Source organism: Staurois parvus, unplaced genomic scaffold (assembly GCF_062004578.1).
Source record: "Staurois parvus isolate SC_StPar_1 unplaced genomic scaffold, SC_StPar_1.0 ptg000023l, whole genome shotgun sequence".
Classification (NCBI taxonomy): Eukaryota; Metazoa; Chordata; class Amphibia; order Anura; family Ranidae; genus Staurois; species Staurois parvus.
This window is the reverse complement of record NW_028317819.1, coordinates 1,694,316-1,709,900: the sequence shown is the minus strand read 5'-3', so window position 1 is coordinate 1,709,900 and position 15,585 is coordinate 1,694,316. Positions and strand designations below refer to the sequence as shown.

At 38.8% G+C, this 15,585-nt stretch overlaps 1 protein-coding gene across 1 annotated transcript in view; it reads right to left on the bottom strand.

The window, feature by feature from the left end:
* Positions 1-94: 94 nt before the first annotated feature.
* The window catches only part of LOC149472087 (glycoprotein-N-acetylgalactosamine 3-beta-galactosyltransferase 1-like), a 34,756-nt gene continuing 19,265 nt past the window's right edge, over positions 95-15,585 (bottom strand). The window contains exon 3 of the mRNA XM_089692679.1: positions 95-1,582. Within this exon, the coding sequence (XP_089548805.1) occupies positions 1,388-1,582 (195 nt within the window). The 3' untranslated portion in view covers positions 95-1,387. The remainder of the gene's footprint in view (positions 1,583-15,585) is intronic.

The window sequence follows — 15,585 nt, the reverse complement described above, 5'->3', positions numbered from 1 at the left end:
GCCGCTGTGTTTCTGGGTCCCCCTAAGCTTTGTACAGCCAGGCAACATGCATTTTTCCACACTTGCATCCACAACCAATGAACAGTCCATGAGCTTGGTTTATGTTATTTTATTAGGGGAAATTACTTGGATGGGGACAACTTCCTTCCTATGTACAGAGAATGATCCTGGACTGTTATTCTCCCTGGATATGGTCAGTCTTTTTGGGAACTGTAGAAAAAGATCTTTATGGACTAGAAACTCTCAGGCCCCTTTGAAAGTTAGCACAGATTGTTGCAAACTACATGCAGAAGTATCTTCTCTCCCCTGTAGAACTGCTCCCAGCTCAACAGCCTGCAGACACTACCAGCACTCCTGGCAGTTTTGAAGATCTCCCAGGACAAAGATAAAGGGTCAAGCACAGTACCATTCTTTGAAAGCTTGCTACATACGAAAGTCTCTCGCCCAGTGAACCCCTGGATGTGCTGATGTCCCCTTTGCTCTCACTGCTCCAGGCAAGGTTCCTGTTCATACCATGATGCTAAAAGGATCTCCTTGAGCTAGCTCGAGCCCAGCTGGGAGGCAAAGCCACTGTTAGAGCTAGGGAATCCCTCCCAGGCCACAAACAGCCTCCTTGGCACTGCATCTTCCACCTGACTCCCCTGCTAGAATGGCTCTAACTTATTCATGGGCTAGTCTTACCACACTACCAGGGTCTCTTAGTCTGGGATTGGTCAGACTCCCATAAACATTCAGATTTAGGTCACCACTCTTTCTGGCCACTGGCTTCTGGAAGCTTCCATGGGCCTCCAGAACCAGGTGGAGGCAATAAAGTCCCAACCTGCTGAGTCACCCAGTCTGACCTGAAGTAACCTGATGAATAGAGCAAGCATAATCGGGCTCTCTTAATGAAAGCTTGTGACAGCCCCTTAGTTGTACCCACTTCTGCTGCATGAGAAAATTTCAGCAGTGGGGGGTAATGTACAGTGGAGAATTTCTACTAACAGTAGAGGAATCAGCACAAGGGACACATCCTACTGTAAGTTAGGTCCCTTGCGCTGTTTTTTCTGCTTTTTATTTTAGCTACACATAGGCTTTAAAGACTGATACCCCATTGTGTACAGAAAAAATGGACCTGAACCTTTTTTCAAGGCAGAACACTACAATGCACAGATGGTTTGTTTCTCTTCCTTGTACTTGGTGCTCCGCCAGTGCTTTAGGAGGCTGACATAGCCAAAGACGTCATGAGCTCCATGCAGAGTGCTAGTGGGCCACATATTGGGCACCAGGATTCTCAGTGCTATCACGTGACCCTGTATAGCATTGTGTATCAGATGACCAATTTACATAAATTGTGAGGATAACAATGATAAATATTAGTTTTTCATTTCTCTGTAGTTGAACATGGTTAAAAAATATTTCCTGCTTTGGTCACATTCGAACTAAAATGCTGAAGTCTGTCTGAATTTTCTGGTAATGATGGCTGGTAACGGTACTGGTATCCATATGCCCTCAGGTGGTAGGTGAAATATTCCAAGGTGTACATGAGTTCTGCATCCACATAATGATAAGATATGGCCAGGTCTGAGCAGCACTGGGGACCCTGGGAAAAACAATAATAGGAAGTTAGTCGAGAATGAGATGCCAATCTATAGTCAACCATATTAAGCAGTCAAAATCATTCCTCAATTAGACTTGCATAAACTGAACTATATTTGGTTGCTATAGATAAATGCACTCTGCACATGCCATTCTTGATTTCCAATCTTCCTTTTTAATTGAGACCAAACAAATGTATGGACAGGCAATCAGTATGACCAACAAGGTTGTTGTGACTTGCTATGGGCCTTACCATGGAAGGAATCCTCACTTTCCAGATGACTGTGCAGCAGTGATCAGGCTCTGATATGAAGACATTTCAGGAGGGAAAGTGCAAAACCTAACATTTCACTGGCACAAACAGGTCACATAACTGTATTTGGAAGGTCTTGTCACTCTGTGATTACAGGTCAGCTAAGGACCCAAGTGCAGCAGCTGCCCAGAGGAGTGCATCCCAGATCATGTGGACCACCCCACCATCAGGACTTTCTGTCACTGGGTCATCACTGCTTCCTTCACCAGGTCATCACAGCTTCCTTCCTTAGTTGGCTGCTCCTCCTTCCATCTCCCCTTAGTTCAGTGGTTCTTAACCTTGTTGGAGGTACTGAACCCCACCAGTTTCATATGCGCATTCACCGAACCCTTCTTAATTGGAAAAATAAAATATGATTTTTAAAATTCAAAACATAGGTATATATTTAGGTATATATTTATACATAGGTGCACAAAATGAACAAAACCGTTAAGAACAAAGAACAAAACCATTAAAACATGATTTTCACACAAAAACAAAAACATAATAATGAATATTTACTGCACGAATCATATGAGTCGGGTGTGGGTTTTCACCTCCGCCAAACCCGCGAGACTGACTCACCGAACCCCTGGGGTTCGATCGAACCCAGGTTAAGAACCACTGCCTTAGTTATTCATCAGCTGTGTTCAGGTCAATAGGGCCCCCATTCATCTATCCTCATACCACACAATGATGAGGCAAAGATGAGTGAAGGTAACTAATACTTTCCACATAATGGCATACAATTCATAACTCTAGTACCCAAGATGGGGAGACTCCGGTATAAACATTAACAAATGGAACTACCACCTAACTGACATGTTTTCAAGTACAAAGACCATCCTTTAACCCACTCAGAAGGGCCCACTGAGAGGAAATCATGCTAGTCCAGAGCACAACTATATCCAACTTGTTCTCAGATCACTCCTTACTCCTTCCCATCTGCACCCCACCTCCAGCTCCACCTGCATTATAATTCAGCAGCATGGGACATGGAGGGGCTGTAATAAATTGGGAGGATAGAACCCAGAAATATACCTTTTTAACACAAAACATATTAACAGTTCCTACACCAACTTACAACTGTGTATAGCACTACATCTACATATTAGTGTAGAAGGTTCAGGCCATATGTCCATTTTTCTACACACTACATACTAATAAGGAGATAACTTGAATTACCATCAACTCATTTTTGTATTATAACGGCTTAGAGAACTATTACAAACATGAATATCTATCTATCCCCTGTGTGCCTCCACCTCCGTCCTGTCTGCCCCTCCCCCTCCCCGTGAGCCCCCTTAGAACTGCCGACTTCCCCTCTCCTCTTCTGCCAGTAGCTGCTGTGGGCACACAGTGAGATTATTTCAAGATGGAGAGTGGGGGGCAGTAAATATGCCATATTTTCAGGTTCCTCCCTTTCCTGAATGAACACAGTGAGCTTTCAGTACTGATCACTCCTGTGTCCATTCACGCATGAATTTGTGTAACCATGCTTCAGTTTGTGAATAAACAGGAAGCCTTAGAGGGCTTCCGATTCATTCATTCATCTTACATTTATATATTTATAATGTACCAGTAAGTAATATAAGTGCCTGATGTAAATATACCAAGTGATAAAGTAATGACAAAGATAAGACAGGTCATATCTTTTTCATTACTCTATCATTTGGTATTTTTACAACAGACAGATGTATTGATTACTGGCTATTTGTGCTCCTCCCCCAGCACTGCTCTCTGTTTGTCCTTACCTTCCGAGATGTTCCTGTGGATCTACTGGTGCACAGGTAGCATACATTATCTTGTATATATAAGCTGATATGGACTTGTTTATTGTTTGCTAGTGTATACTGTCCTATTATTTTGCTTAATTCCAGAACCTTTCATCTCCCAATTTTCTCCTGAAGAAGTGGGATACTCCCACAAAATGCATTGATACTCTTTCTCCCTTAAACATCCCAGCTTATCCATCAATTGCTAATCTGTCAACTTCTATTTTAATTAATATTTTGGTACAAAATATTGGGATTCTAAGGGGCTATATTAAAGTGTTACTACACTCACAACAGTAAAATCAGTCTGTGTATGCAGTAAAGCATGCTTGTTATACTCACTGTGGAGCCTAAGGGGTTAAATGTTTGCATTGTATAAAAAGGCTGTTTGATCCTGTCTTCTCTGATCCTCCCCCTCCTATCTCCTTATAAGACATATCATGTGGAGTCACTCTGCACATGCTCAGTTTGGTGTGTATTGCTAGAGAGGTTTTCTTTCTTGGGAGAGTGCATGCGATCAGCACAGCACCAATCAGCACTGTCCAGACAAAGGCCAGGGGTCTGCATCCTCCTAGAGCAAAATTAAAACTCCTCCTACAAGCTTTAACATGCTCTGCTGGACACTGATAGAAGTCACAAGACTGCTCTAACTGCTGATGAGAAAAGGTATTTAGCAGTTTATATTTACTACAATAGTGCATTTCCATGTTCTGTGTACTGTGGAAGACCAGTTATAGTGAATGCAGGGTCCTGGGTTTAGTAACACTTTAAGTTGGAAGGAGTTGTATGCTCTTGCCTATATCTAGCTATGCAGGACATATTTTTATGCACTATTACTATGTATGTAAACATATACATTTTTAACATTTATTTATTATTATTAAATTTATACGTTTTTATGTAAACTGTTGAATTTCTGTGATACCTTTTAAAGTCCATTCTCAAAACTCTTTTTATTAAGCTACATTGAATGTGATGCCCTACAACAACTGCCCACACACCATCGTCAAAGGAGTAGCTTAATTATCATATATTTGCTCCTAGAAACCCATTAATAGGAATACAAAATCATAATTATGTTTTTACAATAAAATTAAAATACTAGTAATTTTTTAATGTAATTGTAACAGTGTTGTTCTGCCACTAGATGGACTTAGAGTACAGTTTATATTATATTTGGCACAGTATCAATTTCAGATAGATACAATATAATATGTTTCAGAGACGTATAAAATGATCCTTATAAGGCCAAATTAGGAAACATAAAAGTGGTTATGAAGCAGGAAATGCATATATACAGTGTGTATAGAAAATAATCACCCCCCTTTAAAATAATCACATTTTGCTGCCTTGCAGTTTTGTTTTATCCAACTGTATTTACTTTATAGCATCCAAAGGAAAGATATAACACCAACATATCAGAAACATTTTTAAAAAATTCAAAAACAGAATGACTGAGTTGGAAAAAGGATCACCCCCTCCTCGAAATGACTTGAAAACTCAATCAGGTGTAGCTAGTCACCTTCTCAATGGCACACAAAGTGATTTGACTTTCAGCTGTGATCAGTTGTGGTCATTTTGATTAGCTCAGCATAATAAGAGTTTCCCTGGAGCATTTCAGTCCCTGATAGTGCAACTGAAGCAAACAATCAGCTATGGGTGGCAAGGCACTGTCAAAAGATCTCCAGTAAAAAGTTGTGAACAGGCACAAGTCAGGAGATGGATACAAAAAAAATGCAAAGGGTTTATCAATGCCTAGAAGCACAGTGAAACCTATTATGTGAAAGGTATTTGGTGCAACACAGACCCAAACTGGATGAAAGAGCCAGGAGGAAACTGGTCAGAGAGGCTATCAAGAGACCTACAGCAGCTCTGAAGAAGTTGCAAGAATGTATGACAAAGAGTGGTCATTGTGTGCATGTGACAACAATGTCACCAATTGTGGATTGGTGACAAATGTGGCTTGCATGGGAGGGTTGCAAGAATAAAGCCACTCCTCAAGGAAGGCCACATGCAGTCACGACTGAGCTTTGCCAAAACACAGCTTGAAGATTTCGAGGCCACATGGAAAAAGGTGTTATGGTCAGATGAGACTAAAATTGAAATATTTGGCCTCAATGCTATGGTGGAAATCCAATACAGTTCACCATCCAAATAACGCCATTACTACAATAAAGCATGGAGGTGGAAATAACCTGTTATTGGGGGTGCTTCTGTGTAGCAGAGCCCAGACTTAAACCCATTGAAAATCTGTGGAATGACTTCAAAACTGCAGTCCGCAAACCGTCAACATTAAATGTAACTGAACTTGAACAGTTCTACAAAGAGTAAGCAAATATTGCAAAGTCTAGATATGCAAAGATAATAGAGACATATCACAATAGACTGAAGGTTGTAATTAAAGTAAAAGGTGGTTCAACAAAATACTGACACAAGGGGGTGATCCTTTTTCCAACTCAGTGATTCTGTTTTTGAATTTTTTAATTTCTTATCTTAATATATCTTTTGCTTGGATATAAGTTACAGCTGGATAAAACAAAAACTGTGTCTGTCTTCATTTCAGGCTGCAAATCAACAAAATGTGATTATTTTAAAGAGGATGATTCTTTTATATACAAATTGTATACAGTGCTTTGAAAAAGCATTCATACCCCTTGAAATTTTCCACATTTTGTCATGTTACAACCAAAAACATAAATGTATTTTATTGGGATTTTTTGTGATAGACCAACACAAAGTGACACATAATTGTGAAGTGGAAGGAAAAGTGTACTACTCTGATAAAAAAAACAATCAGTAAAAAAGTAAAATAATAAATAAAATAAAAAATACTGTATTGAGAATATATTTTACAATTTTTTAAAGGGTTTTTTTTTTTTTAACTACTTGCCAACCGCCTGCCCAAATTGTGCAGGCGAGCAGCGGCTCTGGGCAAAATGAAGAAAGAAAACAAAAATGTATTTTTTCTTTTCTTTTTTAAACCCTGTGACAAAAATGATATCTGTGAAATACTCACCATGCCTCTTATCAAATTCCTTGGATTGTCTACTTTCCAAAAAGGGGTCATTTGGGGGGTGTTGTACTATCCTAGCATTTTAGGGCCTCTGAAACTGTGATAGGTAGTGAGGAAGTGATATGAGGAAATATGCCCTTTGAAAGCCTGAAAGTGGTCATTGGATTTTGGAGGCTTGCATGTGGATAGGCCGTCACATGTGGTATCCCCATACTCAGGAGAAGTAGCAGAATATGTTTTTGGGGGTTATTCTACATATAGCCATGGCATAGGTGAGTAATATAACATTTAAATGACAACTTTGTGTAAAAAAAAAAAAATTGTCATTTTCCCAAAAATTGTGGCTAAAAAATTAAATCTTCCATTGACTCAACATGCCTTTCAGCAATTTTCTTGGGGTGTATACTTTCCAAAAAGGGGTAATGGGGGGGGGGGGCATTTGTACTGCATTTTAGCACCTCAAGAAATGTAATAGGCAGTCAAAAAGTAAAAAGACATAAATTCCAGTATACTGTATATACCATAGTTTATAGACACTATACATTTCATACAAACCTATTAATATACAGTACATGTATTGAGATTTTTTTTTACCAAATACATGTAGAAAAATATATTTCGGCCTAAATTTATGACTAACGTTGAGTTTATTGGATATTTTTTATACCACAAAATAGAAAATGACGTTTATTTTTAAAAACTTTGGGGCTTTTTTAGTTTATTCCACAAAAAAGAAAAAACTCAGTAGTAATCAAATACCACCAAAAGAAAGCTCTATTTGTGTGAAAAAAGGACATCAATTTAATTTGGGTACAGCATTGCATGACCGTGCAATGGCCAGCTGAAATAGCACAGTGCTGAATAGCAAAAAGTGGCCTGGTAAGTAAGGGGGGCAAATCTTCTGGAGGGTATATTATTCTGCACATAACCATTTACAACACTTATTTCAGATAGTTTTTTGGTATTTATTACCCCCCAGCACACACCTTTTGAGTACTATGATTTAATAATTGCATTTTTTAATCATTATATATGTACTTACTTATGCAGTATACGTTCATTATTCCATAACATTTGTTTTTTTGCTGTTTTATTGTGAATAAACTTTTATAGGGCTGCTAACAGATATATCAATGCATTTCCTGCTTTATGATCACTTTTATCTTTTCTAATTTGTCATTGTGTTATAGTGCAATGTCACTCAAAAGGGGAAGTTCTGCTCTTCCTCCTCCTCCGCCCCCCATATATCTTTTTCCACATATTTTTTCTTGGGGGGGGGGGGGGAGTACCTATTGTGCCCCCCTGTCACAGGTCCCAGAAGGCTGCAGGACTATTCAGTAAATGCAGTGTGGTTCGCGCATGCGCAGTGGGCTGCCAGCTGTGAAGTTGCAAAGAGTCCCACAGTTAAGATGCCGGCATTAGGGACCGAAGACCAGTGAAGAAACTGACTCTGGTGAGCATGGCGTTGGATCCTTGGGCAGGGGAATGTCAGTTTATTAAAAGTCAGCAGCTGCAGTTTTTGTAGCTGCTGACTTTTATTTTGGCCAAATAGATTGAAGAATTGCTTTAAAAATCCATTCACACTTGCGCGACTCCAAAGTTGGACATTTTCCAATGCAACTTTGGAACACTCTATAGATCAAAGTCACATCAAAAGTCGCATCAAATAATGCACTGATTTGCGTTGATGCTATTGAAAAGAATAGGCTGCATCTTCAATGCCCAAACTTGCATGACAATTTCTATGACACTGTCTATCACATGTTCTATTTGGAAATGTGAATGCTTGAAAGTTGTGAAAAACTTTAAAACTAGACTCCTTATTACTAAGGGTTAACAAATTGTAGTGGCTGCAATATGTATACTATATGTTGACAGATGCAAATACTTGTGTAAAAATCGTTGGTACATCTTGCAGAATACAATGCTTTTCAAAGTCACACTGATTTGCATTGATGCTATTGAAAAGAATGGGCTGCATCTTCGATGTCCAAACTTGCATGACAAGTCACAAGTGTAAATGGAGCTTTAACTCTGGTTCACAATGCTGCCACTTCAAGTGTGACATGCTATTTAAAAATTGCATTTGAAGTTGAATCTAATGTATTTCTATGACACTGTCTTAATAGGTGCGATTTCAAGTAGCATGATTCAAAAATAGTTCCTGCATTACTTGTTCACCACTTCTGTGCGATTTAACTGGCACTAAAGTCACACTTGTGACTATATCAGCGCTACTTTGAAGTTGCCCTTTAAATGCGACCAAATTGCACCACTTTGAAATCACATTTGGTGTGAACCAGGGCTTAAGGTTAACCGTGTACCTTTATGGAAATGATACATTGTATCACTCTGACATAGATACTGTGCCACACTTGTTACATTTAGAACAATAGTATAAATTGCACTCTAGGTCCTTCTAGTGGCATAATAATGCTGTAACATTTACATTTAAAAAATTGCTAAATTTTAATTATGATTTTTTTATTCATATTGTTGGGATCTCTTACTGTATAGATCATTCAACAAAAATATTAATAGATGTAATGGCGTACTCTGGAAAAAGTAAGTACACCCTTGGCCTTAGAAACTGTTATTGCCCCTTTTGTAAGCTTTTTGTCTAAATGCCTACCAGTCACTGACATAGACTCAGTGACATTGCTGACCACTTCACAAAAAACATGCAAATTAAGGCATTTTCCATTGAGGGGTTTCTTGCAGTAATTGCTGTTTCAAATCCCATCCACAACATTTCATAGTTACATATAGTTAGTCTGGCTGAAATAAAGACAAAAGTCCATTCAGTTCAACCAAAAAAAAAAAAAAAAAACAATTTAATGGAATTCAAATCATGGATTTGACTAGTCCAGTTTATAGCACTCCAATTATTCTTTTTGAGCAACTCATTGGTGGATTTGCTAGTTTGCGCTGGATCATTATCCTGTTGAAAGTTCCATTATCTGATTGAAATTCGACTTTTAGACAGAAGGCTTCACATTCTCATCATGCACGCTTTTGATATGATTCAGAATTTATAGCTGACTGGAAGCTACCCAGGCCCCAAAGCAACTCGAAAAATTTCTACCACTACCATTTCCATCTATTTTACATTTTAGGTGAGGGGGTCTGTTTTTACTGCCCCCCCCGGCCCAAGAGAAACAGAATGCTCTATTGATCTTGTCATGATGGCACACATTTCAAAAGAGAAAACCAGACCTTAGATATATGAGTTTTAAATAAAACAGGTTCCACCTGCATACTTCCTAAGGAGGTTGCAATAATTGGCACCTAACCTGGAACACCAAAATGGATTTGAAGTGGTGCTAAATGTAGGGCTGTTCTTACTAAGTGACAAATCTGCATTTTTGTTCATTTAAATTATAAGAATTAATACACCATGCCAATTTATGTGTTGTTTGTTCAAGCATGCAAGTGTACAATCCAAACGCACACGTTCCTGAGTTAAAAATGGCTGTTTGTATAAGTGGGTGCTGCAGCGACCATCGGCTGGAACCGAACAGAATCAGCAAGGGAAAACGTCACCAGCACACCGAGGATCACCAATATGGGTCCAAAGGTTTTAATGAACGATCACATAGTTACAGCAAGGCAACGTTTCGGAGCATGATTCCTGATGAAGGGGTCCTGCGAGACTCTGAAACATTGCCTTGCTGTAACTATGTGATCATTCATTAAAACGTTTGGACTCATATTGGTGATCCTCGGTGTGCTGGTGATATTTTCCCTTGTTTGTTCAAACATGTCACCTTTATCTACCTTATAGGCACACACACCGTATATTATGGGCCTTATTTATAAAGCAGTAAATGTAACTTTCACAAAACATGTTGGTGAATCAATAACCCTACATATGCACCAGGAGATTCACCTGCAGGGAAGGTCTGGAGAATATCAGATTTTCGGTTTTGCTTTTAAATATAATATTTATAAACTTTTTCATACAGGATTCATACAACTTTCACCCCCCAAGTCACACGTTATATTTGGAAAATGTATGTGAATGCTGGAAAGTTGTTTAAATCTTATGTGAAAACCTTTCTAACTAGACTCATTATTACTAATGGTTAACAAATTGTAGGGGCTGCAATATGTATACTACATGTTGACAGATGCAAATACTTGTGTAAAAATCGTTGGTACGTCATGCAGAATACAATGCTGGTTTTGTAGGACTTCAGCATTTGTAATCTAGGCATATGCAAATACACAACATGCCTCAAACTAACTTTTTTTTTAAAATTATTAGCATTTTCTTTAACCAGTGTAGACATGTGTCTTATAACTTATAATTATGCATTCTCTATTGTGTTTTCAGTTGTCTACCACACTGCAATGCTGCCTACATAAACATTCATTTTTACTATTTTGCTTGTCCCCACAACTCCTACATCACCATGCTGACTAATGGCATAGACTAGAACAAAGAAATACCTGTTATGTAATTTTCTTTCCTGGTATACATCTACTTAGCTGTGGCATAGTGAAATGAAGCCATGGAAATGTTATTTAATAAATTAAAAATACTAATGCTTAATTATGGATAACTAGGGGAATTTTAGGGTCATTTCCAGGAACCAATCTTAAAATCTTTGCATTGTATGTAAGGGGCTTTTGGAAACTGTTTGCATTGATAATGGCTCACACAGGCAGAAAAATTAAACTGGCAAAGTATTTTGGTAAAATTAGAGTATACTGTTTAAGATTGGAGATACCAATAGTAAACTACTAATACTAAACGAAGCAAATGCAGCTCAGTATTCATTAATACATCACTAAATGTATTTTTTAAAGCAAAGAATGTAAAATATTACTAAACCCAGGACTCTGCATTCACTATATCTGTTCTCCCACAGTACACAGAACATGGAAATGCAATTATTTTAGTAAATATAAACTGCTAAATATCTTTTCTCATCAGCAGTATATAGCAGTCTGGTGACTTCTATCAGTGTCCAGAAAAGCACTGGTTAAAGCCTGCAGGAGCAGTTTTCATTCTCCCATGATTGTCCCATGAGGCTGCATAACACCTGACCCTCTGTCTGAACAGCGCTGATTGGTACTGTGCTGATCACATGCACCCTCCCAAGAAAAAAATAACTCTCTAGCAATACACATCAAACTGAGCATGTGCAGCTTGCCCCCAAGGCTCGGTTCTATCAGCAGATGGATTGGGGACAGTAGAATATGAAAAGGATCACAGAAGACAGGATCCAACAGCGTTTTTACACAATGCAGAGGATTAACCCCTTAGGTTCCACAGTGAGTATAGCAAGCATGCTCTACTGCATATACAGACTGATTTTACTGTTGTGGGTTTAGTAACACTTTAAGTATCTGATTTTGACTTGGTATTCACCTCTTGCAATCTCCTGTACAATGAAGCTCAACCTGGGAGAGGGAGAAGCAGTGACAGTAGCCAGTCAGTTGTGCTGCAGTACTGATAGGCTAACAAAGACAATGCTAATAGGAGGACAGCAGAGTGACAGAGAAGTTAGCTCATCAATCCTCTGCTTCTCCACTCACTTTCCAGCCACGGGTTGAAGGGGGAAAGGGGACAAGACCTGTAACTACAGCAGAGAAAATATCTGGTCTCCTGTACTGCCAAATAGGGCTGTGCTGTGTGCCAGATCTCTGTAAATCTCAGATCCTGATGGACAGAAATACAAACCCTTTGTCTGGTTAAACAGATCCTGTATATATATTTCCCATGTGTATTTAACTGTTTACCTGGAGTTCAGTTTTAACAGCTGTTAAGAAACAGACAAAGTAATTGCATTTTGCAATCAAGAGCTCCCTCTTGTGTTTTATCTACACATTTATATATTGTATTAAATATGTTCTAAAATATGGAGGCTGCCATTACTGACCTCCTTTTAAAATGCTTGTTGTCTTGCTTTCTCTTCTTTCAATACTTTGAGTCACTGACATGGAACATACATGCAGATCAACAAAGTCAGAACACCCAACCTCAATACATGAAAGTAGGTGCTACTACCTCCCAGTGTTATGATGTGTCTTTATTGCCGGTGTTCTGGCAGAAGCAGCTGAATCCTCATGTACATGAACCTTATAAGCAAGGAAAAGCTGGCTTTCCGGTGTATATTCTGCAATCTTGTATTTATTGGTGAGTAACAGATGACAGTCACAAATGTCAACGCGTTTCAGCCAAACTGGTCTTATTCATGATTTATTCATGACTAACACATACTCTAAACTCTACACTGCTTAACCACTTTCCCACTGCCCTATAGCAGAAATACTGCTACAGGGAGGCAGGGCCACGCAAAATCACATATATATACATGATTTTGCATTTCCAGTTAGGGGGCGTGTGCTTGCCACCATTGGCAGCTTCAGCTGTCGATCAACAGGTCCCAGCCGGTAATTGTCCACCTGTACCCGGCCAGCTCCTGCACACTATTTTGTATTGCTCTGCATAGCAGAGCAATACACAGCAATGTGTTTACATAGTAAAGCACACACACAGCACACAGTAAAACAGCACACAGTTAACCCCTTGATTGCCCCAGATGTTAACCCCTTCCTGCCCAGTGTCAGTAGTACAGTGTCAGTGCTTTTTATTAGCACTGAACACTGTATTAGTGTCACTGGGAATGTCAGTGACAGTTAATGAATTCCAGTATATACACAGCCATTTGTAGACACTATAACTTTCACGTAAACCACTTAATGTACACGTATTGGGTTTTTGTTTTAGCAAAGACGTAGCAGAATATATTTTGGCCTAAATTTATGACGAAATTTGATTTTTAAAACTTTTTTACTGGACAGGTTTAATAGCAAAAAGTTAAAAATATTGTTTTTTTCTCAACATTGTTGGTATTTTTTTGTTTATAGTGTAAAAAATAAAAACTGCAGAGGTGATTAAATACCATCAAAAGAAAGCTCTATTTGTGTGAAAAAATAACATAAATGTAATTTGGGTGCAGCGTTGGATGACCACGCAATTGTCAGTTAAATTAACGCAGTGCTATATCGCAAAAACTGGCCTGGTCAGGAAGGGGGGTAAATCCTCTGGAGGGCAAGTAGTTAATTAGTGCACATTGATTAAGAACATAATTAAAAAAACAAAACATATGAGTTCAATAAACTTTATACAGACACATTCGTAAAACATATAACAAAAAGGAAGCCTACTGTATTAAGGAAAGCCTACAAAGAGTTAAAACCTATACGATGTGAACCCTTTACTTGTATGCATCACAAAAAGAACACAGTAGACATAGCATAAGTAAATCTCACAAATGAAAACAAACATATGCTAAAACTATGCAGTGCTGGGTAAAGGGAAAAATAGATGTAATGTCAAATGGAGGGAAATTTAAATTTAGATATACTTGTGCAGTACCAAATATAATAAATAAATAAATTGCATGTAAAATGCATCTTCAGGCTTGGGAAGGCAGGCGGATGCAAAATGAAAATATGTCACACCTGCCTATCTTAGGTACACATCTCACAAACAGAAACAAACACATGCTAAAACTATGCGATACTGTATAAAGGGAAATATTAATCTAATATCAAATGGAGAGAAACAAAAATATAGATATGTATATGCAGCACGCAACATGAAAAAATAAATAATAAAACACATGTATAAATGCATCTACACTGCGTTTCAAATTATTATGCAAATTCTATTTAAGTGTCACAAAGATTAAATATTTTGTTTTTCAGTTTAACTCATGGATGGCATTGTGTGTCAGGGCTCTTTTGATCATGGAAAACAATCTCGGACACCTGTGATAATTAGATTGACAGGAGAGCCCAGTATAAGGAAAAACTTTAAAGGAGGGTGTTCCACATTATTAAGCAGAGCACCATTTTCAAGCAATATGGGGAAGAAAAAGGATCTCTCTGCTGCTGAAAAGAGTGAAATAGTTCAATGCCTTGGACGAGGTATGAAAACATTAGATATTTCATGAAAACGTAAGCGTGATCATCGCACTATTAAGAGATTTGTGGCTGATTCAGAGCACAGACGGGTTCGTAGAGATAAAGGCACATTGAGGAAGATTTCTGCCAGATCCATGCATCAGATCAAGAGAGCAGCCGTTAAAATACCATTACATAGCAGCAAACAAATATTTTAAGCTGCTGGTGCCTCTGGAGTCCCACGGACATCAAGGTGTAGAGTCCTCCAGAGTCTTGCAACTGTGCATAAACCTATTCGGCCACCACTAACCAATGCTCACAAGCAGAAACGGCTGCATTGGGCAGAAAAATACATGAAGACTAATTTTCAAACAGTCCTGTTCACTGATGAGGGCCGTGCAACCCTGGATGGTCAACATGGATGGAGTAGTGGATGGTTGGTGGATGGCCACCCTGTTCCAACAAGGCTGTAACGTCAGCAAGGCGGTGGTGGAGGTATGTTTTGGGCCAGAATCATGGGAACAGAGCTGGTCAGTCCCTTTAGGATCCCCGAAGGTGTAAAGATGACCTCTGCAAAGTATGTGGAGTTTATGACTGACCACTTTCTTCCCTGGTACAGAAGGAAAAACTATGCTTTCCGTAATAAAATCATCTTCATGCATGACAATGCACCATCTCATGCTGCAAAGAATACCTCTGCATCAATGGCTGTTATGGAGATAAAAGGAGAGAAAGTCATGGTGTGGCCTCCATCCTTCCCTGACCTCAATCCTATTGAGAACCTTTGGAGCATCCTCAAGCAAAAGATCTATGAGGGTGGGAGGTAGTTTACATCCAAAGACCAGCTCTGGGAGACTATTCTGACATCTTGCAAACAAACTCTTGTACTCTTAATTAGAGATGAGCGAATCGAACCAGGCGAACCGGAATTCGAGTCGAATTTCAGGAAATATTCGATTCGCGGCGAAACCGAAATTTTGCCTACTTCGGGTGCGCGAATCGAACAT